Below are 25,272 nucleotides of genomic sequence, written 5' to 3' on the forward strand. Positions count from 1 at the left end.
AGCACCTGAGGCTGACTTGTTGAGACCAACTGAGCTATTCTCAGTGCTTGGGGCTGATGCTCCAACCAATCGAGCCCCTAGCTGCGGGAGGGGAAGAGAGAGAGAAGGGAGAGAGGGAGGAGGAGAGAAGCAGATGGTCGCTTCTCTTGTATGTCCTGACCAGGTTTTGAACCTGGGACATTCATATGCCAGACACTCTACTCACTGAGCCAACTGTCCAGAACCAAAACGTTTATTTCTTTTTATGCTTTATTCAGTGAGAAGAGAGGAGGCAGAGACAGACTCCCACATGCACCCTGACTGGGATCCACTACTAGGGGGCGATGCTCTGCCCATCTGGGGCATTGTTTCGTTGCTCAGCAACTGAGCTCTTCCTTCTTTTTTTGTGTGTGTGACAGAGACAGAAAGACAGAGAGAGGGAAAGACAGACAGGAAGGGAGAGAGATGAGAAGCATCAATTCTTCATTGCGGCACCTTAGTTGTTCATTGATTGCTTTCTCATATGTGCCTTAACTGGGGGCTACAGAGGACCAAGTGACCCCTTGCTCAAGCCAGCGACCTTGGGCCAATCAAGCTCTTCTTAGCACCTGAGGTGGAGGCCATGGAGTCATCCTTAGCGCCTGGGGCCAGCTCGCTCTAATTGAGCCATGGCTGCAGGAAGTGAAAAGAGAGAGAGAGAGAATCGAGATGGGTAGAGGTGGAGAAGCAGATGGTGCTTATCCTGTGTGCCCTGACCAGGATTCAAACCCGGGACATCCACATGATAGGCTGAGACCACTGGCCAGGGCCACGTTTATTTCTTAAACAAGTCTCCCAACAACCTTCTCATTGCACTCATAATTCACATCATACAATTATCGACCTACTGCATTGTCTTCCACAGGCTTTGCAAACCCTTTCTTCCTAACTGGAGTGTAGCCTGAGGGCCGAAGGCCCAATCCCCGTGACTGAGTGAGGCCACAGGACAGCCAAGGATGCTTTAAGGGAGGCCCAACAGTTCCTGTCCTTCCTTCATTCCAGTTCTGTAAACTGGACTTGACTCTTCCTGACCCAGTTAGTTATGCAGAGGCCACAGGAATAGGAGCTATTGAATCATCAAAACTGACTAAGCTGGACCACTCTGGGCCCTGCTTTTCTCTCATTTCCCCTTTGTACCTGAGTTCTATGTTTCACAAACCAATGTATATTTCAGCTTAGTTCACCTATGCAAAAAAATAACACTAATTTTCTAGCCGATGACTTTTGAATGTTATATTCATATAAAACAATTTCAATTCAAGTTTTAAAATTTTGGGTTTCTTAATCTTTTCCCCCAGGAAGCCTAGAGACTTGGAAAAATAAATTCATAATTTAAGGATAGCTAATACTTACTGAGAGGTATGTGCTATACACTGCTCCAAGTGATTTACAGGTATTAATTCATTAAATTTTCTCCACTGCCCCATGAGGTGGAAGTAGTATTATCTCCAGCTTACACATAAGGACACTGAAGCACAGAGACATTAAATAACTTACCCAAGGCCACATAGCTAGTAAGTGGTAGAGCCAGGATTTGTACCCAAGTAATCTGGCTCCAAGTTAAAGACTTTTTGTTGTTACTGTGGCCTTCTCAAATATAATGCACTATTTAATTCACATTTAAAAAGTCAATATTACCTAGCACAAGGCAATACAATCATTAAAATAAAGTTGTTTCTTTTTACACTTGCATTTTATAAGCAACTGATTAACTTAAAATACAACATGATGAAAGTTTAGTTCTAATCATCACTTACAGAGCCCAATACATTTAAATTAAAATTAATGTGCAAATACAGAAATATTTTCCCTTTCCTAATTTATAGCAGCATATTTTCTTCCAAACCCATCATATATACTTTTAAACACATTATAGCAATTAGATGAGTAAAGGATATACAGAAAGAAAATAGTCATAAATAATTCAGATGTATGTATGCAGAAAAAGATACTCAAGTTAAAGAATGTGTATCTTAAAAATCAATACAGCGTCCTTTTCGTTCCCAATCTCCATATCGGGTAGGTTCTGGGCCCCTGGGTCCACCTTTTTCTTTGGTAACAGGATTAATATCATCTGGAAATTCTGAAGGAAGAAAATGGAAACAAAGCAGTCAATAGAGACGGGAAAAGCACTATGGCCAATTTGAAGACTAGGCTGCAGGGTTACACAGTCGCGAGGCTAGATGCCGCTGACTGGGTGACTGTGAGTCAGGACGTGGAGCAGCTCTACTGTACTCACTTGTCAGCGGCTCTTGCTCTACATGGGCATCTTCTGGTGCATCAAAACGACCTTCTGGTAACTTTGGCTTCTTAAGGGGTTGTTTGATAGGCTCGGACTTTCCTCCTTGAGCAGAACTTGTTTTCCTCAAAGAATGGCACAGAAGAGAGGATCCTAGCAGAGTGGAGAAGTGCGAAAATAGCTGTTGACTTATTCTATTTTTAAAATGTAATCATTTCACTTAATTAATTTTTAGTTTATATATACATTCACTTTAGTCAAAGGCAAAAAAGTACAAAAGGACACACAGTGAAAATTCTTCAAACTGTCCATCTTATCTTCCAGACAGCCATTCCTCTCCTTGGAGACCACCAATGTAATCAGTTTGAAAAGAAGAGCTCGGAAAGAAGCTAGTTCACCATTATCAAAATACAGAAACTATCAGACACCGATTCCCGTCTGCAGCAATGCCCAAAATGCCAGGAATCTGATCCCAATGAGTAACTACTTGGTATGAATTTTTCAATGACAATATTTAGTATTTAAATATCCAGAAGTCACAAGACACTGTATTTAGTATTCTTATAGGTAAATCTTAATAATGGGCCTCTATTCCTGTCAAATAAAATTTTAAGAATGTATCAGGCAGATGTACTTATCAATTTTTTAAATTAATGTTTTAATAAAGCTATGACAATGATCTATAGAATCCAGTTTCCTTCCATCTATATCCTCACCAATATAAAATACTTCATAGTTATGGTACTAATTGACTGAGAAAATTCTGTGTCAAGAAAAACTTCTGTACATATTAAAATAAATACACTTATCTATTAAAAATTTTTTACTTATTTAGCATACAGACTATTTTGTCTTCAAACTCCAATATATAAGGCATATTTTATTTTTCTTATCTCATGAGAATATTTAAATATATACTAAAAGGTTGAAGAGAAAAAACCTGTAATATCTTTTTTTTTTTTAATTTTTGCACTGATTGAGAGAGAGCGAGACTGGGGGTGGGAAGAGAGGGAGAGAGGCAGAGAGAGAGAGAGAGAAAGAGAGAGAGAATCATCAGCTTATTGTTCCTCTTAGTTGCTCTATTTAGTTGTGTACTTGCTGATTGCTTCTAGCATGTGCCCTGACCAGGGATCAAACCTGTGACCTTGGTGGGCTGCGACACTTTACCCACTGACCCACCCGGCCAGGACTTCATTAATATCGTATAAGACAGCATTTGTTTTCATTCGGAAGTTAAATGGAAAACATACAAATATGAGTTTCTGATTATATTAATATATTTCATATAATAATCTCACCTTGGTTTATTATATTTGACTATTTAGAAAATATACTGAAAATGTTGGGATTATAAACTATGCACAACTGAAGGACTTTTAAATCAATTAGTCATGTTATCTGAAATAATAGGATTCATTATAATTTGACCTTATATCCCAATTTAGCAAGTTCATGCTGTCTCCACAATAGAAATTGTTATCATCTGATGTCCAAATATTTATTCATCAAAAAGTCTATTATAGCCTGACCAGGCGGTGGCGCAGTGGATAGAGAGTTGGACTGGGATGTGGAAGGACCCAGGTTTGAGACCCCGAGGTTGCCAGCTTGAGCACAGGCTCATCTGGCTTGAGCAAAGCTCACCAGCTTGGACCCAGGGTCGCTGGCTCCAGCAAGGGGTTACTCAGTCTGCTAAAGGCCCACGGTCAAGGCACATATGAGAAAGCAATCAATGAACAACTAAGAAGTCGCAATGCGCAACGAAAAACTAATGATTGATGCTTCTCATCTGTCTCCATTCCTGTCTGTCTGTCCCTGTCTATCCCTCTGACTCTCTCTCTGTCTCTGTAAAAAAAAAAAAAAAAAAAAAAAAAGTCTATTACTAATTAGTAAAGCAAGAAAGATTGTTTGCTAAGTCATGATAATTCAATAATTAAATAGATTTACAGGAAGGAGAATCTGATCTGTAACTTTAACAATTACAGATCAGATTCTAAATGTGGACAGATTTTATCTACTTTGGCTAATGAGTAGTTTCTGCATTTGGTTACTAATTAAGTATATTTTATTGTACATTAAATAACTCACTACGAAGCCAAAAAAATCAGCAAGTATTTAATAGAGACAAGTAGCCATCCGGTACTGTGTATTCAGGCTCAACTCACACAAAAAAATCAGCACTTCCTGTTTTAGGTTTGGCTGTTGTAATAATTTTTTTTTTTAATTTCTCAAATAAAAGCTTGAAATAATAATCAGTGTAAAAAGTAATTTCACTATGTTCCATATCTATAGAAATTCCTAAGCATCTATAAAAAAAATCATAAAAATGACATAAAATGCAGCCCCAGACAAAATCTGAGGCTAAAAATTTTATCTCTTAAATGACGCAAATATACTAACTATAATAAAAGTAACACAGATGTTAGGTGCCTACTATGTGCCAGGTACTGTGCTAGCAGCTGAAAAGATAATACCTTATTAAAGCCTCACAATAATCTGACGAGGCAAGTATCACTGTATTTTTACAGTAATTCTGTTCCATATAAACAAAATCACTGAAAAGGTGACATTAGGTAATGTGGTAGAGAGCTAAATATCCCAAATAGCCCCTTTCCTATCCATTTAGTTCTGACTCCCATTCACCTCCCTTGCTATTAACCTGAGCACCAGGCCCCTCGTTTAGAGATCACAGTTCCCAGCCTCCCCTAAGGGCAAGCAGCCACGTGTCTAACTGGCCACTGGGCTGGGACTGAAAGTGATATGTGCAAATTTTAGGTTGCTACAATTTTGCAACCAGCTGATTGCCCTGAATTTCTTTCCCATTCCCTTGAGCTGTGATGTGGACATGGAAGTGACCAGGTTTCAACCACACAGAAGAAGACAAAACCTAGGCCAGGGTGATAGTTAAAATATTTAACAGATACAATACACAGACACTGCCCGTCAGAACATATGTCCAATTTACACAGCTTGTAAATAACTAGCAAAACTCTACCAGTGCATAGTGTCTGACTGTAGGTACCACCTTACAAATGGTGGAGCAACAAGACAAAAAGAACGTGGATCCCCGGATGAGCTGTCAAAGCAGAATGGCCCTGCCTGTTCTCACTGGCAGGACTGTTACCGCAGCTTGGCCCTTGCCTTAAGTAATCCAATGGAGAAGTAAAAAGCTTGCAAACGAAGGGCGCTGAAGTCACACATGGGTTCCAATGCCAGCCATACCACTTATTCGCAATGTGAACCTGAAAATGTTACTGTATTTCACTGAGTCTGTTTTTCCATTTGTAAAATGGGGTATTTTTACTTACCTTGCAGGGAAGTTCAGAGAAATGAAGTAATGTGTAATGTCTACAGTGCACTCCTTTAGTGTTTTAATAACTTGCCTACCTGTGGGACACAGAAGTCAATTTGCATGATGGTTTTTGGTTAAGAACAGGAACATGAACGTGAGTGTATCCTGGGGAACGAGGGAAGAGTAGCAGTGCGTGAGTCTGACTGGTCCTTCCGTCTGACCTTGGGCACTTCTGGAGGAACTTTACAGAAAGAAGGAAGAGCTGAAAGAGCACGTTTCTCAAGGGGCTCTGAGACCCTGGAAGCACCAAGAGAACTACTTTTGTAGTCAGGTAACAGAGTGACAGAACATGAAAGAAGAGAATTCCCCTCATTTCTGCACAGTCCCAGATAAGACAGGGCACACTGTGCTCCTTGTTACCCGTAGGCTTTACGTCTTTAGAAACAAATCCATGCACAGGGGTCTCGCTGGGGTGAGGGTAGTTAGGCAAGTGCAAGTAGCTTTAAGGGCAGACGGAAGAAAGAAGGGTCAATCAGATGATAAGGATCAGCAGAGAGGTGATGGTGAGCCCCGAGGCCATACCTATGGATTCTGCCCTCAAATAGTAGGTACTAAGCAACAACTATGTTAATGTTAGCATTACAGTTTGGCCACCAGCAGCTTCTGACCACCTTGACTGCTTGAGAAATAGTTGACAAACAAAACAAAATTCATCTTTTGAGAAGAAAATCACCCATATAAAGTCCATGTCGTCTTCAAGGGGTGGTTAGGCCATATTCAAAGCCAATTTAGAATTGTGTTTACAAGTACATTACAGGTCAGAAGATGACCTACTAATAGAAGAAATAACAAAAGCAAAGAAAAAAGAGTTAATTATTAAACAACAACAACAACAACAACAGGCCCTGGCCGGTTGGCTCAGCGGTAGAGCGTCGGCCTGGCGTGCGGGGGGGACCCGGGTTCGATTCCCGGCCAGGGCACATAGGAGAAGCGCCCATTTGCTTCTCCACCCCCACCCCCTCCTTCCTCTCTGTCTCTCTCTTCCCCTCCCGCAGCCAAGGCTCCACTGGAGCAAAGAAGGCCCGGGCGCTGGGGATGGCTCCTTGGCCTCTGCCCCAGGCGCTAGAGTGGCTCTGGTCGCGGCAGAGCGACCCCCCGGAGGGGCAGAGCATCGCCCCCTGGTGGGCAGAGCGTCACCCCTGGTGGGCGTGCCGGGTGGATCCTGGTCGGGCACATGCGGGAGTCTGTCTGACTGTCTCTCCCCGTTTCCAGCTTCAGGAAAAAAACAACAACAACAACAAAAATTGAGAACTTTTTAGAATTTCTGTTTCTGGAAACTTGATGAATTAGGAACGCTAGCCCATATAGCCATAAAATACCTACAAAAAAGTCAAAAAGTAAAATAAAAAAACACTTCTGAATCAGAGGAATAACCTTTAGGAAAGTAAATAATAGAATAAAAAACGTACTCTAGTGATGTAAACAGCCTTAAACTGGTACATATTCTCTGTCTTTTTCTCACCTAGAGCTTGGGGCATAGAGCTGTCAGGACAGCAGGGAGAGGACTCCTGAGCCTGAGCGGAACAGAAAGCCTGTGAGAGGCCAGGACGCAGGGAGCCTAGAGCTGAGAAGGAACACGAGCTGGGTTTCAAGATGTCCACATAAACAGCCTGCGCTATCTTGAGAAAATGCAGATCCTGAGTAGGTTGGGTTGGAACCTGAGATTTTGCATTTTAACAAGCTCCCAAGTGATGTTCATACTGCTGGTCCCAAAACCAAGGAACTAGAAGAACACTTCCACTTAACAAAGGAAAAATGTCCACTCAATCTTAATGCTGAGTGGAGATACAAAGAAGCCTCTCTGATATTTTGAAGCCACTGGCTGACCACACCTGTGTTTATGCCTGATTACATACTGTCTGCACGGTCCAACAATGCCCAAGAGAAGGATCTAACTGGAAAGTGGACCCAGGTCTAAAGGTGAAGTGCTTCCAGACAGATGGAAAAAGCAGAGGCAAATCCCCTGAGAACTACTTTCTCAATCCATTTTCTTATGAAAGTCTCACAGAATTCCAGCAAAACATTCAAGGTAACCAGTCATCATAAGCAAGAGTCAGCAGAAATAACAGAACAGGACAAGACCACGAAGATTTTATATACTGAAATACTGGAAACCAGAATATAACTACTTAGTGTGTTTAAGGAAATAAAAAAAGGAGCCATAAAAGGAGAAATAGGAGACTATGAAAAATGAGTATGCCAACTTTCTAAAAATACAGAATGTAGAAATATAACAAATGAAATTTAAAGTTCAGTAAAAGGGTTAAATAGCAGAACAGATACAGTTGAAAAGAGCATTTATGATCTGGAATACAGTTTTGAAGAGAGCATAGAGAAAAAAAGCATAGAGAAAAAAAGCATAAAGACAAAGAGAAGAAAGAGAAGTTAAATTATGTGGAGGATAAAACGAGATGGTCTAACAAAGTCTGTTTAATTATAGTTCCAGAAGGAGATAATGAAAAGACCAGGAGAGGCTCAACAAACAGGAATCTTCCAATGTAGAAAGCACAAGGAACAGCAAGTGAAACGACAGCAACAAAAAACCCCACATCTACACACACAGTAAATTAATAACTCAACGTCAAAGAATGGACAATGCCTTTATAACCGGCAGCATATTGTAAAGTTGAACAGCCCTATACCATATGTTCCAGGAAATCTATTCCTTGCACAAGAGCACCCATAAATACAAGATTGTGTAGCAGCCAAACCTCTGTTTCTAGAATTATCCAAATGTCCATTGAGAAGGAGAATGGAAGGATATACAATATATTTTCACATTTGGTCAAATAACTAAATCTCAAACATTAATATGGATCAATCTCAAAATATACTGTTACCTGAAAAAAGTAAAATAAATACAAATGGTATGAAACTATTTCTATAAAGATAAAAACATACAGTTACAGCCTGACCAGGTGGTGCAGTGGACAGAGTGTTCAAAACCGTGAGCTCGTGGGCTTAAGCATGGGATGGTTGCCGGCCTGAGCCTACGGTCACTGGCTTGAGCAAGGGGTCACTAGCTTGGCTGGAGACCCCACTCAAAATACATATGAGAAAGCAGTCAATGAACAACTAAGGTGTTGCAACTATGAGTTGATGCTTTCCATCTCTCTCTGTCTGTCCCCTCACCCCCAGCAAAACAAACAAACAAAACATGTAGTTACACAATTGCATCAGAACAGGGAGCTGTTTTGCAATGGAAATATTCGAGTTCTTAAATTGGAGAATGCTGTGGCCAGTACTCAGTTGGTTTGGTTACAGTGTTGTCTGGATATGCCAAAGCCGTGGGTTCAATCCCTGGCAGGGCACTTACAAGGATAAACCAATGAATGCATAAATAAGTGGAACAACAAATCATTGTTTCTCTTTCTCTCACTTCCTCTCCAAAACAGAATAAATATATAAAAAAATAAATTGGAGGATGGGTTCACAAATGTGGCTTTGCCTCACAACCTACACGCACTGTATAATTTTTTGGTGTCAATACTTCATCCTTCAGTTTTCAACACTAGTGAAAAAGAGTTGTTGAATGAACATACAACAAAATTTTAGAGTCATTACCTTGGAGTTTGGATAATGTGGCTTTCACTTTCCATATTATGCATTTCGGATCATTTAAAATTTTTACAATTAAAAAATAATATGCTTGGGCCTGACCTGTGGTGGCGCAGTGGATAAAGCATCGACCTGGAAATGCTGAGGTCGCCGGTTCAAAACCCTGGGCTTGCCTGGTCAAGGCACATATGGGAGTTGATGCTTCCTGCTCCTCCCCCCCTTCTCTCTCTCCTCTCTCTCTCTCCACCCCCCTTTCTAAAAAAAAAAAAAAAAAAAAGAATAAAAAAAATAATAATATGCTTGGGAAGAAATGATTACAGAAGAGAAAACAAACTGCAGAGAAATCTGGGACCCAGGGCTACGGAGGGCAGTAATCTCTTTTTAAATTCACTCAACAGTTCCTCCCAGTTGTCCTAAATTAAGACTATGCTTAGTATACTCTGTAATATATTGAGAAAACTTTCCAACAAAAACGGGTTAAAAATATTGTTTTTTTACAGAAAGCATCCATACTTCCTCTGTATTAACAACTACTAGCTTTATCTAATTTTTAAACTTATTTGCCTTTGGCCTACTTCTGCACTTTTTCAAATTCTTTTCATACTGTAAACTGCAGAAATCCTTTTGTGTGTGTGTGGGAGAGAGAGAGAGAGAGAGACAGAGAGCGGGACAGACAGACAGTAAGGGAGAGATGAGAAGTATCAATTCTTCCTTGCAGCTCCTTATTTGCTGATCCATTGCTTTCTCATATGTCCTTGCATGGGGGGGGGGGGGGGGGGATAGCAGACTGAGCGAATGACCCCTTGCTCAAGCCAGCGACCCTGGGTTTCAAGCCAGCGGCCATGGGGTCCTGCCTATGATCCCATGCTCAAGCTAGTGAGCCCCTGCTGAAGCCGGCGAGCTCGGGGTTTGAAACCTATGTCCTCTGTGTTCCAGGCCGACGCTCTATCCACTGCTCTACCATCTAGTCAGGCTGCATAAATCCTTTTTGGTGTAAATAAATAGGCACACGAATGACTCCCATTCCCAAAGGCGCCGCTTTTCCATTTTTTCCCCCAGGAGCATCGAAGTCTAGCGCGCTCTGCATGTTCCCGCTCAGCCCAGGAGGTTTGCGGCCCGGGTTGCTCAGAGCCATGGCCGGAAGGAAGCAGGTGTCCAGCTGGAAGGGCTTTGGGGATCTTCCAGCTCTAGTCTCACCCCTGAGACCCCGGGCGGTCCAGGCCCGCCCAGGGCCAAGAGGCGTGCGGCGGGCTGCACCGAGAGGCTCGGCGACCCCTGCACCCGCAACCGCCCGCGACACACGCGGCTTCCCCCGCGGGAGGCCCTTCTCGCGGCGCGGGGGACCCCGCCGAGACCTTGGCTCCCGGGCCGGACGCCTTACTTGCGGCTCTCCACGCTGTGGCCGGAGCGCGGCGACCAAGAAACCCGGCGAGCCCGGCTACGGTCATGGCGCCGACTCCAGCAGCGTACGCAGTAGCCCGGGGGAGGGAGGGAGCCCGCGGTGTCGTCCCGGGTTGGCCCTACGGGAGGGGCGGGGCTCTCATAAGGAGGGGCCTGCGTGTCTAGGGGCGGGGCCTCCACGGGAGGGGCGGAGCCTCCGCAGCCCACGCTAGAAATCCGCGCTTTTGGCCCAGCCCCAGGCTGTTGGCTAAGAAGAGCAGGAAGCCCCCAGTCTTGTCACGAACTACCCAATTTCCCTGAAGTCCGTGTTAACTATACCCCCATTTCTCTAAATCTGAGACAAAAGTTCTCGTGAAAGAGCTCTTTTATAGTATACCAAGATTGAGCAACTTTTTTACTTCTTTATGTAATAGGCTTCTTTTCCCTCAGTTCTCTTTTATTTATTTATTTATTATTTTTTTTACAGAGACGGAGAGAGAGTCAGATAGGGACAGACAGACAGGAACAGAGAGAGATGAGAAGCATCCATCATCAGTTTTTCATTGCAACACTTTAGTTGTTCATTGATTGCTTTCTCACATGTGCCTTGGGGGGGGGGGCTACAGCAGACCAAGTGACCCCTTGCTCGAGCCAGCGACCCTGGGCTCAAGCTGGTGACCCTTGCCCAAACCAGATGAGCCCATGCTCAAGCTGGCGACACTGGGGTCTCGAACTCGGGTTTCTGCATCCCAGTCCGACGCTACATCCACTGCGCCACCACCTGGTCAGGCCTCTCTTTTATTTTTAAAATCTCTACTTGTTCGGTAAATTAGTCAGTTCTGACCCATTGACCAGAGAACCTGAAAGATGAGTTTCGAATGAAGTGCAGAGCAAGAGGAGGCTTTCCATCTGGTCCAGGCTGCAGTGGAAGGAGGTCTGCCAGCGGACCCCTTAAATTCCAACAGCTCCAATTCATTGGGAGCCTATGTGGCAGATGAGGAGACTTGATATAACCCATGGAAGTCTTTACAGAATCATAATGGAGGTCTTAGAATTTTGTCTTTTTTTAAAGAAAACTTCATGGTTAGCTATTGGGTCCTGGTAATGTCTGAGCCGGAGGCATCAGGAGGCTATGCAATCTGAGTTTCTCATCATGAATTGGGAGTTAACTGGTCCTTCTAGATGAGTTATTTTACTAAGAGGAAGTGGTATATACAGACCAGGGCCACAGCCAAAAAAACAACTACTCTTCATTAGCAGGTAGCTCACACACATGCTTTTGACTCTAAGCTCATATCCACCACTTAATGACTTCCTTGGGACCAGTTCACTGAGGAAAAATTTCAAAGCTGGATTACATAGGGCTTTGCTCAATATATTGACCCAGTAGCAAGCTGCTTTGGCATTTAGAGCCCAGTTTAACAGAGGCCCTCAAGGAACAGCAGTGAGGAAAAAAAAAAATCCTTCCAGAGTACAGAACTTTATCTTGTACACTTTGCCTGGAAGAAGATAAGACTTGAGATAAAGATCTACATCATTTCATAAGCATGGGTTTAGTCAAGTGGTCAGGGACTGGGAATATAAAGGCTTTGAAATACTTCTGTGGAATAGGACCTCTCAAAACGGCCCCAAAACATAAGAATATTTGGATTCCACTGAATGCTCAAAAAAGGCTCTCATTGCCAAAGGGATCATATCAGAACAAGTTTACTGTTTTGCTGCCTAACATGCCAAAATTTTGTGGCTTAAAATATCTTCTCACAGATCTTGTGCATCAGTGATCCAGGAGCCAAGTGCCTCTGACTCTAGGTCTTAAATGAGGTTATGGTCAAGCTGTTAGTTTCATATGGAGACACAACTAGGGGAGGATGTGCTTCCAAGCTCACACACATGATTATGGCAGGCTTAGACTTCAGGCCTCCCTCAGTTCCTTGTTATGTGGGCTTCTCCAAAGGTCATCTCACAACATTGCAGCTCTTTTCCACAGAATGAACAACCGAAAGAGAAGGGGGGATTGATCAAGATGGAAGACAGTCTTTTCAAAATCTAGTCTCAGGAGTAACATCCATCACTTTTGCTCTATTTTATCAGTAGAATAAAATCAGTTCCAGCTCACTCTCAGAGGAAGGGCATTCATTACACAAGGGATGAATACAGGTAAACAGGTGGGTGCAGATCATTGAAGGCTAGTTTAGAGGCTGCTACCACAGTGACCCTCAGGGTAGATAGATATCAGTCCCCTTTCTCCCACCAGCTGTTTGCTCAGTTGCTCACTAACAATGTAGCCCACAGTGGCATGGAGACAGGCATATATTTTTAACATAGCATTTTTCTCTGCTAAGACTAACTGGTTAGCATTATTATTTGTAGCCTGGGTGGCAGGTTTGATTACAATGGGGTCCTACTACAATGAAGTACCAACTTGTTCTATAGAAATAGACAATTTTTCTGGGTTTGCATTGCTTTCCTGACTTATGCTTCTTTTATATACTCCATCTGTAGTTATTGAATACCTTATACACCATGCACCTTATATAATGTAGTATTCCATACAACACTGCTTCTTACCAAAGAACTCACTTTCCTATGAAAGATGTAAAGAAGGGTACTGATGCCTACGGGATTAAACAATCATCACATATCCCATTGGAACAGAAGCAATCGGTCTTATAGAATAATGGACTCTGTGAAAGTTTACTTTTGGAACCAGGTGAGAAGATACATTTTGGGTTTCTGTCATAAAGGATTTGGTATATGCTCCAGATAAGTTAACAGTATTCAGTGGTATCTCTTCTGTTGACAGAATAACAGAGTTCAAAGAGTAGCAGAGGGATTGACATTTTGTTACACCTGACACACTGCCCATATCTTGGTATTTTGGGTTCCATTGTGGGAAGAAACAATCTGCCCTTGTCCCTGTATATTACTGCTGAGTATGCCAACTGCAAGGCTAATCTGTCTCCTGATACTGAGCATTTCTGTAGCTAGTCATAGACATCTAAGCAGGTCAAAGCAACCACGGCATTACTGTTTAACTGCTGCTTCCCTGGAGAAAGATACCGGCTTCTTAGCTGCTTGCTCAAAAACTGCCTGGCCCTCAGCCCTGGATTGTTCTCCTGGAATGCAGCCCACCATGTGTACAGGTCTCATCAGGCCCTCTGCTTCACTCTGGGTGTTGGGGCTCCAGAAATTGTTTCAAATATGCTGACACTTGGCTACTGTTTTGCTGTAGTAAAACCTTTTGGCTCCTATGTAGGAGTCTCCTATCAGCCTCCATAAAACTGTGGAAAGCAAGCCAGGAAGTAGGATAAAATCTCAAACCCTTCACTGATCTTGCTATATCCATCTCCATGATACCAGGTTCTGTTGGTGTTCCAATTTTTGCACCCCAAGTGAGGCACAAGGGGATGATTTCTCTGAAGTGGAAGTTAGAATTGCCACCTGGTCAGCTCACTCCTCTAGGTAAGGAGTTAGAAAAAGTGGTTATGGTGCTAGCTGAAGTAATTGGCCCTGGTGAGCACGGGGGGAAAGGAAGCAGGGAGAGGGGCCCGACCAGAACTTGGGAATCAAATCTCCTGGAATACCCCCTACCAATATTGTACCATGTTGAATTGTAAAATTAAGCAAAGACTGTTACAAACATACAGGCAAAATGACCCAAGCCTCAGATCGTTGGGTCACCCACTAGGTACAGCAGTCTGATCAGCTGAGGTGCTTGTTGAAAACAAAGGAAACAAAGTGGCAGTGGTGACAAGTCATAATCATCCAGCCTCACAATGGCAAACTGAGGACTATTAAAAAAAAAACAACCCAGAGAACTTTGGGATATAAAACACGTTGCTACTCATATCCTATCCTGAGATTGTTGGTCTGTAACAGGGACCTGAAGTTTGTGTATTTGAACAAATTACCCAAGTAATTCTCACCAGGGAGGCTCACAAAGCACTGCTCCAGCTGTTTTCTTCCTCATTGACTCGTGTATGTTTATATGCTTAATATTTTCTCTTTCCTTTCCTATCTTATACTATTATTGTATATACTGGTGGGAGTGGTGGTTAGGTCACAATTTTGTCTATGGGCTGCAAACTATTGAGACAAGATTACAGAACCAGATGAGAATTGGACCTCACTGAGATCCTGGACTTCAAGATGGCAGAGGGTTTTAATAGTCTAGTTAGGATAAAGCATTTTAAATGTATAAGTATGGGAAGAACGGTATATGTAGATATTGGAAAAACAGAAAGACTATGGTTGGATAGGTTTTTATATTTGCTGCTGAGTCGTCAAATCCATTTCATCTGTTTGGTAAATCTTGGTAGAGAAATGGTCCCATTTTCTACTGTGGAAGCTGAGGTCAGATATACTTGCTGTCTTTGATATCTGACAGCCTAAGTGATAGCACAAGACTAAGCCTGGTCAGTGGACATTCCCACCAGACTCTGAATCTGGAATGAGTGATGCAAATAAGCAGTGTTTGGAATCCAGTTTTCAGAGGCATCAATGCCAGCAGAAACATACACAAACTTCCCGCACCTTTTGAGGCTGGAACTTGGCTATGATTTTGGTCATCTAGCTTCCTTTGGTTTCTACTGCTATGTAAAGCTGTTTCTCCAGCTTTTTCGTCAATTCTGAGAGCTGCCTAATATTCTTCCATTGAATCATTTTTTCTTCAGTTTATAGTAAATATTTTTGTTGTTTTTAATCAAAGATCCTTATTAGTATATACTTTAATATGCTTCATTTACCATGAGTCAAATATACTACTTCAGATAATCATTTCCCACCCCACACCTGCAATCTGAATTTGGAGGTAAATATACGTAGCACATGATAGTTTACTCAGTAAACCAGAAGTCTGTTAGACTTTAAACCGTAACAATGGATATCCTTTTAAAGCTGTATTAAAAACAACAACCAACCAACTAAGAGCTATTTACCCTTAATTATATGATTTTGAATAAGAATGAATCTTTTGATAAACCTAGAAGATTATTCAAGCACAGAATAAGCATGATATTTCAAATTCAGGGTCAAGGTAAGGGAAGACGAAAAATGTGTGTGGCAAAAATATGTGGTGGATAATGTGTATATTTACATTTTCCAGTTACAATGCACTTGATATATTATTGCTTAGTCATTCATTAAATTTTCAAGTACTTTTTAAAAAGTAAAGATTTATGGAAAGCAATCAATGAAATTATTTACTTAATATATGCAAAGATGTAAATTATAAAAATACTTTACAAAGACTATAAGTTATACAATCATGCTGGTCTATAATTAATACAGCCTATCCAATCATAAATAAAACGATATCTCTAGTATTCTGAAAATAAGCAAGTGTTTTAGCTGTTCCTCTAGTCACTTGTTCATTTATTGACAGCAGAGGCAATAACACAGTGCTAAAAATAAACATGCATCAATTATACAATACATCCTTACAAAAGCCTTGTGTCCAGTCACAACTTCTGAACGCAAGCAGACCTTCTACCCACCCTTAGTGTATCATTATATCCACAAGTAAAACAGTCAAGGAAAATAGAGAATTTAATACTATTCAGCACCGTTAATAAAGTCAAAGCCTTAACATCTCTATATATCAAAAACATTAGCATCTTTTCACCAAACATGTAAAGTTAATTTTGTTCCATTTTGAACAATTTTATTTACATTACTCTTTATTTCAATAAATTTTAACAATATTTAAAAATTATCTAAATTCATAAGTGTTTCATAAATTTCAACATTATTATGCACATACAAGGAAATCTATGAAAAAATGTTAAAGAAATGTAGTGAGAAAATTCAAGCAGTATTACCAAATTTAACAAAATTCCAATGAAATCAAAGTGGAAGGCATTCAAACATTCAAAAATCTCTGGATGCTGCTAACATGTACATGAAAAGTTCCAGTAATAAAAGTCAATGTGAGAAATAATGCTGAAATCACCAGTAGAAAATATATTTTAATAGGCATGACATTATGTTTAATAGCAATAGTAATAATGACTTTTTATAGAAAACTTTTTATAACATTGTCATATAGGAACTACCTGGTTTGGCAGGTCTAAAGAGTTGATTTCAAAAAATATATTTTAGCAGCCATAATTTTATTTCCAGTTAAAACAGTAAAATGTTAAAAGTAAAATTTATAATTAACTAAATATACCCCAATACTAGAAAATTTAAAATCCCATGCTATCCTGGCAATAATGGCCTCTAGTATGATGTGTCTGATATAAGGATTGTGGAGAGCCAATAATAAACAATCAGACATACACATGGGCTTAAAGTTTCACTGAAATACTTATGTAGCAAAATATATGAAAAAGTAATAGAAAAGTAAAAAGATAAAATTAAAAAAATATTGCACAGCCACATTACCTAGAAAGTAAAGTTGATGTTTAAAAAGCTCTAAACATGGATGATATAAATTATCTATCTTCCATATCAAAAGGTATAAATATTTCTTAGAACTTGTCAGCATTTATAGTTTAATATAATACATTACTTGAATCATTGTTGAATGAGGTAATTGTCAAGTCTCTTAACAATGTTTTATCCTATTGGAAATATTTGAGGGCAGCAACCAGAAAGAATTTCTCTAAAAATATTTCCGAATCAAGAACAGCTATGTGTGCAGCTCTGCCGATAAGTGAATCTGCTGTATTTGGCAATGCATTGATGACATTATATCGAACCAAATTACAGTCCTTGCTTTGCAGAACTGGGCGAAGCAAATTGTGAATCATTTCTGAATAGATTTGTCCTATGGAAAAAGAGAAAAAGTAAAATTAGTTCACATGATTTACTTAAAAAAACTGTAGGCCAACTTTTATATAATTTATAAAATTTAGTTATATTATTTTCATTTAAAGTAGAAAAATTATTTTAAAAGGTTTTATTTTTCTTTATAATTTTTGAGACTTTTAGAGAAAATATAATTCTATTATTTATCTAGTGAAGCAAAAGTAACAAATTTGTTATTCTTGTCAATTTTTAAAATTTGTGTGTTGACATGGTTTCACACGTCCCACTCAATATAACACGCTCTACACACCGCATCGTGCTGTGCTCTGCCTTGCCCATGCAAAGTCTCTGTCCACCTCCATTCCCCCTGTGCACCCTCTCCCCGGACTTCCACTCCCCGCTTTCCTTCTGGCTCTTGCCACCCTGCTGTCTGCATATTTGTGTTATGTATATATGACTTTGGCCAATCCCTTCATCTTCTTTGATCCTCTCCCTTCTTCCCCCTCCCCTTTGACAACTGTCCATCTGTTCCCTGTCACCTTGCCTCTGTTTCTATTTTGTTCCTCAGTTCACTTTGTTCATTAGATTCCACATATAAGTGAGATCATATGATACTTGTCTTTCTCTGCCTGGCTTATTTCACTTAGCATAATAATCTCCAGGTCTATCCATGCTGTTGCAAAAGGTAAGATTTCCTTCTTTTTATGGCTGTATAGTATCCCATTGTGTATATGTACCACAGCTTTTTTATCCACTGATGAACACTTGATCTGTTTCCAGATCTTGGCTAGAAACAATGCTGCCATAAACATGGAGGTGTATATCACCTTCTAAATTAGTGTTTTGGGATTCTTAGGATATATTACTAGAAGTAGAATAGCTGGATCATAATGCAGGTCCATTTTTTATTTTCTGAGGAAACACCATAGTTTTTCACAGCAGCTGCATAAGTCTGCATTCCCACCAGCAGTGCAGGAGGGTTCCTTTTTCTCCACACCCTCGCCAGCACTTGTTGTTTGTTGATTTGTTAATGAGCGCCATTCTGACAGGTTTGAGGTGGTATTTCATTGTGGTTTTAATTTGCACTTTTCAGATGATCAGTGATGCCTACTGGCCTCTGTATGCCTTCTTTGGAAAAGTATCTATCCAGGTCCTTTGCCCATTTTTTAACTGAATTGTTTCTTTTTGGTGTTGAGTTTTATAAGTACTTTACAAGTTTGGGTTATTAATCCCTTATCAGATGTACTGGCGAATATGTTCTCTCATAGAGTGGGTATACTTTTACTTTTTTTCCTTTTACTTTTTTTGTGCTGTTTTTTGCTTTGTAAAGCTTTTTAGTTTATTTTACTTTACTGTGGTAAGGTGCCAAAGAACTGTAAAACTTAGTACTGTACTGGCTATGCTATTTTAAAGAGGAAAAGTCAGGCTTTGAAAGAATAAAGGTTATCTGAAGAACTTCCTTTCCCTTTCAATAAGAGACAATATTTACATATCCTACATTGATTTTAACTCTCCCTCCCTTCCTGGAATCCTGAGAGTAACATATACCTCCAGACAAAGTAATGGGAGGTAAACACTAAAGATTTGTGAATGTCTTTGAAATGTAAAACGACATCACTATGTGTTACCTTTTAAGTTTTAATATGTAGAAATGTTTTTTATAGATCCTATAGACAGGGGTAGTCAACCCTTTTATACCTACCGCCCACTTTTGTATATCTGTTAGTAGTAAAATTTTCTAACCGCCCACCAGTTCCACAGTAATGGTGATTTATAAAGCAGGGAAGTAACTTTACTTTATAAAATTTATAAAGCAGAGTTACAGCAAGTTAAAGCATATAATAATAATTACTTACTAAGTACTTTATGTCGAATTTTTGCTAAGTTTGGCAGAATAAATCTTTATAGAACAACTTATTATAATTAAATCTTTTTATTTATACTTTGGTTGCTCCGCTACCGCCCACCATGAAAGCTGGAACGTCCACTAGTGGGTGGTAGGGACCAGGTTGACTTCCACTGCTATAAACAAATGTTATAAGCTTATTAATGATTATTGTGTCATGTTTCCCCTTCCTCCCCCCCCCCACCCCAACCTCTTTGGAATCAAGTGTATATAACTAGCCTCAGAGCTATATTTGGGACACATGATTTGGGTCAGCTATTCCCTGTGTAAGTCATATGCAGCTGGCTTTTAAATAAGTCTCCTCCTAAAAATTCATCTGTATCCTGCCTTGGTGTCTCTACGTAAACCTGCAGAACTAAGGTACGCTGCTTTACATTACCTTGCCTTCATTTCACTTGGCTGAGTGGCTATATCAGCAAAAAAAATTGCCACGAAAAACGTCTGAAGTTTACTGCCTATGTTTTCCTTCTAGGAATTTTATGGTTTTTCCACTTACATTTAAGTCTTTTATCCATTCTCACTTAATTTTTGTGAATGGTGTAAGTTTGTAGTCTAGTTTCATTTTTTTGCATGTACCTGCCTAATTTTTCCAACATCATTTATAGAAGAGATTGTCTTTACTACATTGTATGCTTTTGGCTCCTTTATCAAATATTAATTGACCATTATAAAAGGTGTGGGTTTATTTCTGGGTTTTCTGTTCTGTTCTATTGATCTGTATTATTCTTGTCAATTTGATATTTTTAATTCAAAGCAATGACTATTACAGAGCATATGGTGTTCAACAGTAAGTCACTTATGACTTGTTAAACAATTATGAAAAGGTATCTATGCAGATGTATTTTGATAAGAAAAATTTAAAACTCTAGTCTACAGCAAGTTGCCATGGCAGTCAACATTTTCTCTCATATTTCCATAATACAGGGGTGGGTAAAAGTAGGTTAATAATAGTAAATAATACAATAATAAACAAATAAATAAATACCAGAATAAATTCTGTTCTTTGTGTACTCACAACTGTATACCTACTTTTGCCCACTCCTGTATTTTGAGAAGAATGGCAACTTATCATCAGAACAACAATGTGATTTTGGCTCCAAATAACTATGATTTAAATTTCTTTTGTTATTCACAAATAGCAAAAGAATAAGTGAGTAAATTTTTCCTCAGTCACTATGAGCCAAGTGGCGGAACTCCTGTTGCCATCTTGACTAAAAGTGAGATGCAGACAAACATGTAGCATGGCCATTTACCATAATCACCAATCCCAATAATTTGGAGGAAATCAAAGGACAAATCGCTTCTGAGGCAGTAAAATGGAGAAGTATTGGTAATTAGATTAAATAACTATTTCATATGAACAACTACTGTTTCATTGGCAAATGTGATGTAGCAGGAGGAAAGAAAGGAAGAAAAATGGAAGAAGGATAGCTGTTAATATCAGTGTGTGAAAAACGAAGAGAAGGATGAGAGAAAAAGTGACTTACAAAAAAATTTGAGAGAAAGCTCATGTGTAGATACAACTTTTTGAAATACTTCTAATTTACTTTGTTACCTGATTGTTTGTCCTTTAAAGCTGTTTTACACATTTCAATGCGGGCAGAATGATAAGGAACATAGCGATCCTGTAGAGATCCCACTAGCACAACATTTTTGAAATAATGAAGCCCTGTGAAAAAAAGTACTGAATTATAATGCAATAATTAACAAGATTTAAAACTTATTAGTATCATATTGAGTAACCAAAAATTTTACATCCTATATAGCACTGCACTGTTTATGACTTTTAAAATACTTGATGAATTCTTTCTCCAAATTTCTATATATGCCTCAGATGAGTGACTTTGTATCAGAGACTTCCTTATTTGCATATGGCTCTACACTATATTATAAAGCAGACCAGGGGCTTTGCTTTTGCTCTGGCTTGTTATCAGCTTGTAGAGACCTCCTGATTCCATCCTTTTTCTTTCTGAGTTTATTTCTTCATTCCACACCCTTCTTACTCAGGACCTGGACAATTACTAGCCACGCTGGTTTGCCGTACTCTGGGGAACATATATATTCAGTTTTGCCTTTCATATATTTCCTTACCTGTCAGTAGCAGTGGTATAAACTCCATAGCTACAAACATGGTTCTAGTTAGTGTCAGTAAGTGTTTCTTATGCTCTGTATTTTTCTTGTACACTATATTTGATTTTGAAGGAATAACTTAGTTTTATTAATCAGGTATCTATTTCTGTTCACTATAAGTAACTTATTGCTGTTGCCCTGTACCCTTAGAAACAAAATCATAGAACTCGACTTATAAAAAAACCTTTTCTTTCATTAATTCTAATAACAGACAATATATGAAATAACCATTCCTGTATCTCTTTATCATATTAATAACAACATTCAAGGCAGAATCCTGAAAAGACTAAAATAAGATTTAAATGAATTAGGCTATATTCAATTACTGAATCTGTCCAATGTTCATATCAAATGTTTTAAGAGCAGGCTGGAGGACATTGGTGATGGGAATACAGAGAAAAGATATAGATTTAAAAGGCCAGGGCTCAAATTTATAAGGTCAAGTTACTTCAGACTTGGAACTATATAAATCACTAACCATATGGGTTTGATTTTCAGCTTACCAATGATATTTGACCTGCTTTTAGATGCTAAAAATACTAAAAAGATTACTCATTGATTAAATGGATTTATACTGAAAACCTAATAGGAAGAACTATAGTAAATACTGAATGTGCATATGGGGGTGGGTGGGAAAGGGTTATCAAAACAGATCATATTTAAGAAAAAAATAAGATACATAAAAGTGACTCACATGAGATAAACTTTAATGAGTATGATGAAAAATACCCATATATAATGTTAATATGAATTCAGAGATAATATTAGCAATCTTGGGATGTGGGACAAAGAAGTGAGATCAATCAAAGATGACACTGAAATGTTTCAAACCAAGTAATTTAGAAGACAGAGTACCATTTAAAAAAGGATGAGGCCCTGGCCGGTTGGCTCAGCGGTAGAGTGTTGGCCTAGCGTGCGGAGGACCTGGGTTCGATTTCCGGCCAGGGCACACAGGAGAAGCGCCCATTTGCTTCTCCACCCCTCCGCCGCGCCTTCCTCTCTGTCTCTCTCTTCCCCTCCCGCAGCCAAGGCTCCATTGGAGCAAAGATGGCCCGGGCGCTGGGGATGGCTCTGTGGCCTCTGCCTCAGGTGCTAGAGTGGCTCTGGTCGCAACATGGCGACGCCCAGGATGGGCAGAGCGTCGCCCCATGGTGGGCGTGCCGGGTGGATCCCGGTCGGGCCCATGCGGGAGTCTGTCTGACTGTCTCTCCCTGTTTCCAGCTTCAGAAAAAAAAAACACCAAACAAAAAAATAAAAATAAAAAAATAAATAAAAAAAGATGAAAGAAAACAGGTAGCAAAAGAAGACAATATGTTCAGTATTAAATATATTTAGTTTGATAAGTAGAGATGTCTAGCAGGCAAATGAGAATTGGAATTCATTAATGAGGTAAGTCCTGGAGACGTAAGATTTGGTATATAAAAGCATATACATACTGTTCTAGGTACTCTTAGGGCAGAGGAGCATTAAATCAGATGGAACATCAAGGAAATCTTTTGATAGTAGTTGGTGTTTCAGTTTAATTTTAGAAAATGAACATAATTAGTTCTAAAAAGATGGGTTCTACCACCATCAGGAGGAATGGTGGTAGAAAATGCACAGGTGAATACGAGGAAGCAAAAAATATGTGTGGTATGGCTAAAGCAAAGAATGTGTATGTGGAAGAGTAGAATATGAAACAAATAAAAGAATCAGGGACCGAATTATAAAGGATTTGATGCCCTTTAATCATGGAATCTAAACCAGTGGTTTTGAATAGGGGAGTCATTTTGGGGACTGCTAAGGCAGAAATTGCCCAGAGCATAAGTAAATTTGACTAAGAACATTGGGTCTATAATCTTCATACAACATCAGGGTAGTTAACTTTTTCATGGACTGGCACAAAATTTCTGGCTGACCAATGGTTTAAAAATACTGAAATAAACTTCACCCTAAAAACTACAAGATACTGTGAAAATTTCAAACAGGAGCAATATGGTTTGATTTAATTTTTAGAAGATCATTTCATCTCATGGGGAAGTAATACTGGAGAGAAGGGGGCATCTAGGAGGCAGGGTAACCAGTTCGGAGACCACAGCAAAATCTAATAAAGTGATGAAGGCTGGACCAGAGCAGTGGCAAAGAAAAGAAGAGAAGCCTCCATTAGCTGCTAAGAAAGCTGAATGATTAGGGCTTGATAACCTGAACCTGTGGGAGTGGAGTAAGAAACAAGAGTCTGGAACAACTTCTAAGTTTCTGGCTGGGTAGTTGTGGAATCCAAAGAATTAAATGTGAGTAGAAAGAGGAGGTGTTTGAAAAATCTGAGGTACCCATGAGATAGCTAAGTGAATATATTCAGTAGGCAGCTGGATATGTAGGTCTATTATCACAGCATAGAGGACTGAGCAGAGATACACAGCTAAGAGTTACCAACGGTGAAGACAGATATGAAATGATGCTATCAAAGAGGAATGTACAGAGTGAGAACAGCAGATGATAGAGGCTGGAGACCAAGAAAAACACCAATGTTTAAGGGGAAAGGAAGCCTGTGTAGGAAGCAGAGCCAAGATGAAAGAAAACCAGGAGAGGCTGATACTATAGAATTGGAGGGAGGAAAGTATTTCAAGGAGGGTGTTTTCATTAATTTATGTATTGTCTATGGCTATTTTTGTACTACAATAGTATTGTTGAATAGTTGCAAATAGATCAGATGGCCCATAAAACCAAAATATTTACTATCTGAATCTTTCGAGAAAAAGTTTGCTAACCTCTCCGCAACAGAGAAGAGTGGGAAAATGAGGGTAAGGTAGGGTAATATCCAGGTTTCAGTTATGTTTCCACTTTCAGAAGGAAGAGAAGATAATATTCTTTGAAGGAGATAAAAATGAGGGCAGCTGTTCCCCTCAAATAAAGATTTCAAAGAACTCAGTGGAAAGAATATACTGGAAAGACATTAGTGTGAGGATGAGTCAGGGAGATGTGGTAAAGTCAGAGGTAAGGTCATCTATAAAATGAAAATGGCAAAGAAACAGTTGAGGACTTCAGACTATGAAGGCTTAGAAAATATATGCAAGATGTGGAATATCTTTATTATATGCGGCTTAAGTGTCTGTCGCCGATAGCTTATTGGTTGCTTGCATAACTGACTAGCCAATGGGGTGAAGTTGCCACGGCATTCAAATAGTCCCGCCTTCTGGCATGCCACCTCACAAATTGAGGTTAAAGATTGGAGCAATTATTATGCTGTAAAGAAATCTTAACACCAGAAGGGGTCTTTGCAATGGTACAAGACTAGAGGTTCTCCAATTGAAAAATAATGTCATAATAGCTAAGTCTTTGGCTCCTCTAAAGGTGAAATACATGTCATTCCAAGAATTGATTTGGCTCCATCTCAAACAGGATTGCCGTTTCAATTGAGACGTAGACAATTTCCTGTAAAACTTGCCTTTGCTATGACCATCAATAAGCCTCAGGGCCAAATGCTTAAGCGTGTTGGCATTTTTTTTTACCTGAGCCTGCATTTGGACACGGTCAACTTTATGTTGCCTGTTCAAGAGTTCGTGAAAGGACGGACGTAAAATTAAAAATAATTGATGGTCCTCTGCAAGGCGAGCTTAAAAATGATGGAAAGATCTACACAAGAAATGTTGTGTACAAAGAGATCTTTGACATGTGAATTAACATTTTATTATTTAAATCACCTTTATTTATTGAACTAGCGGTGGCTCTTAAGAAATGTACTGCCAGTGGTTTCCTTCACTGCACTCTAAGCAATTAAGCAAGTAGAAGGGGGAAATCCCGTGGGGCAGTAAGCAAAGGGGCATCTTCGCTGCCTGCCCTGGGTAATTCAGTTTGAATTAGCACACACCTTTGCACAAATCATTTTAATTACAATTTATAATATCTAGAACAGCGGTCATTTCGTAAGACCGCCGGGCTTTCTAGTATTTAATAATCAGCTAG

The 25,272-nt window shown here is 39.6% G+C and overlaps 2 protein-coding genes across 11 annotated transcripts in view; both read right to left on the reverse strand.

The window, feature by feature from the left end:
• Positions 1-239: 239 nt before the first annotated feature.
• On the reverse strand, positions 240-10,677 carry SDHAF4 (succinate dehydrogenase complex assembly factor 4). The gene is made up of 3 exons (XM_066359099.1): positions 10,546-10,677; positions 2,258-2,410; positions 240-2,101 (listed from the first exon to the last, which is right to left on the reverse strand). The coding sequence occupies exons 1-3, from the start codon at positions 10,610-10,612 to the stop codon at positions 1,992-1,994; spliced, it is 330 nt and encodes a 109-aa protein (XP_066215196.1). The 5' UTR covers positions 10,613-10,677; the 3' UTR covers positions 240-1,991.
• Positions 10,678-15,900: 5,223 nt separating this feature from the next.
• The window catches only part of FAM135A (family with sequence similarity 135 member A), a 109,084-nt gene continuing 99,712 nt past the window's right edge, over positions 15,901-25,272 (reverse strand). For all 10 annotated transcript variants that reach the window (XM_066359084.1, XM_066359091.1, XM_066359088.1 and 7 more), the window contains 2 exons: positions 20,756-20,869; positions 15,901-17,313 (listed from right to left, as the gene is read on the reverse strand). In XM_066359084.1, the coding sequence (XP_066215181.1) occupies positions 17,108-17,313; positions 20,756-20,869 (320 nt within the window). In that variant the 3' untranslated portion in view covers positions 15,901-17,107. The remainder of the gene's footprint in view (positions 17,314-20,755; positions 20,870-25,272) is intronic.

The sequence above is a fragment of the Saccopteryx leptura genome, chromosome 1 (genome assembly GCF_036850995.1).
Source record: "Saccopteryx leptura isolate mSacLep1 chromosome 1, mSacLep1_pri_phased_curated, whole genome shotgun sequence".
In the NCBI taxonomy this organism is placed as follows: domain Eukaryota; kingdom Metazoa; phylum Chordata; class Mammalia; order Chiroptera; family Emballonuridae; genus Saccopteryx; species Saccopteryx leptura.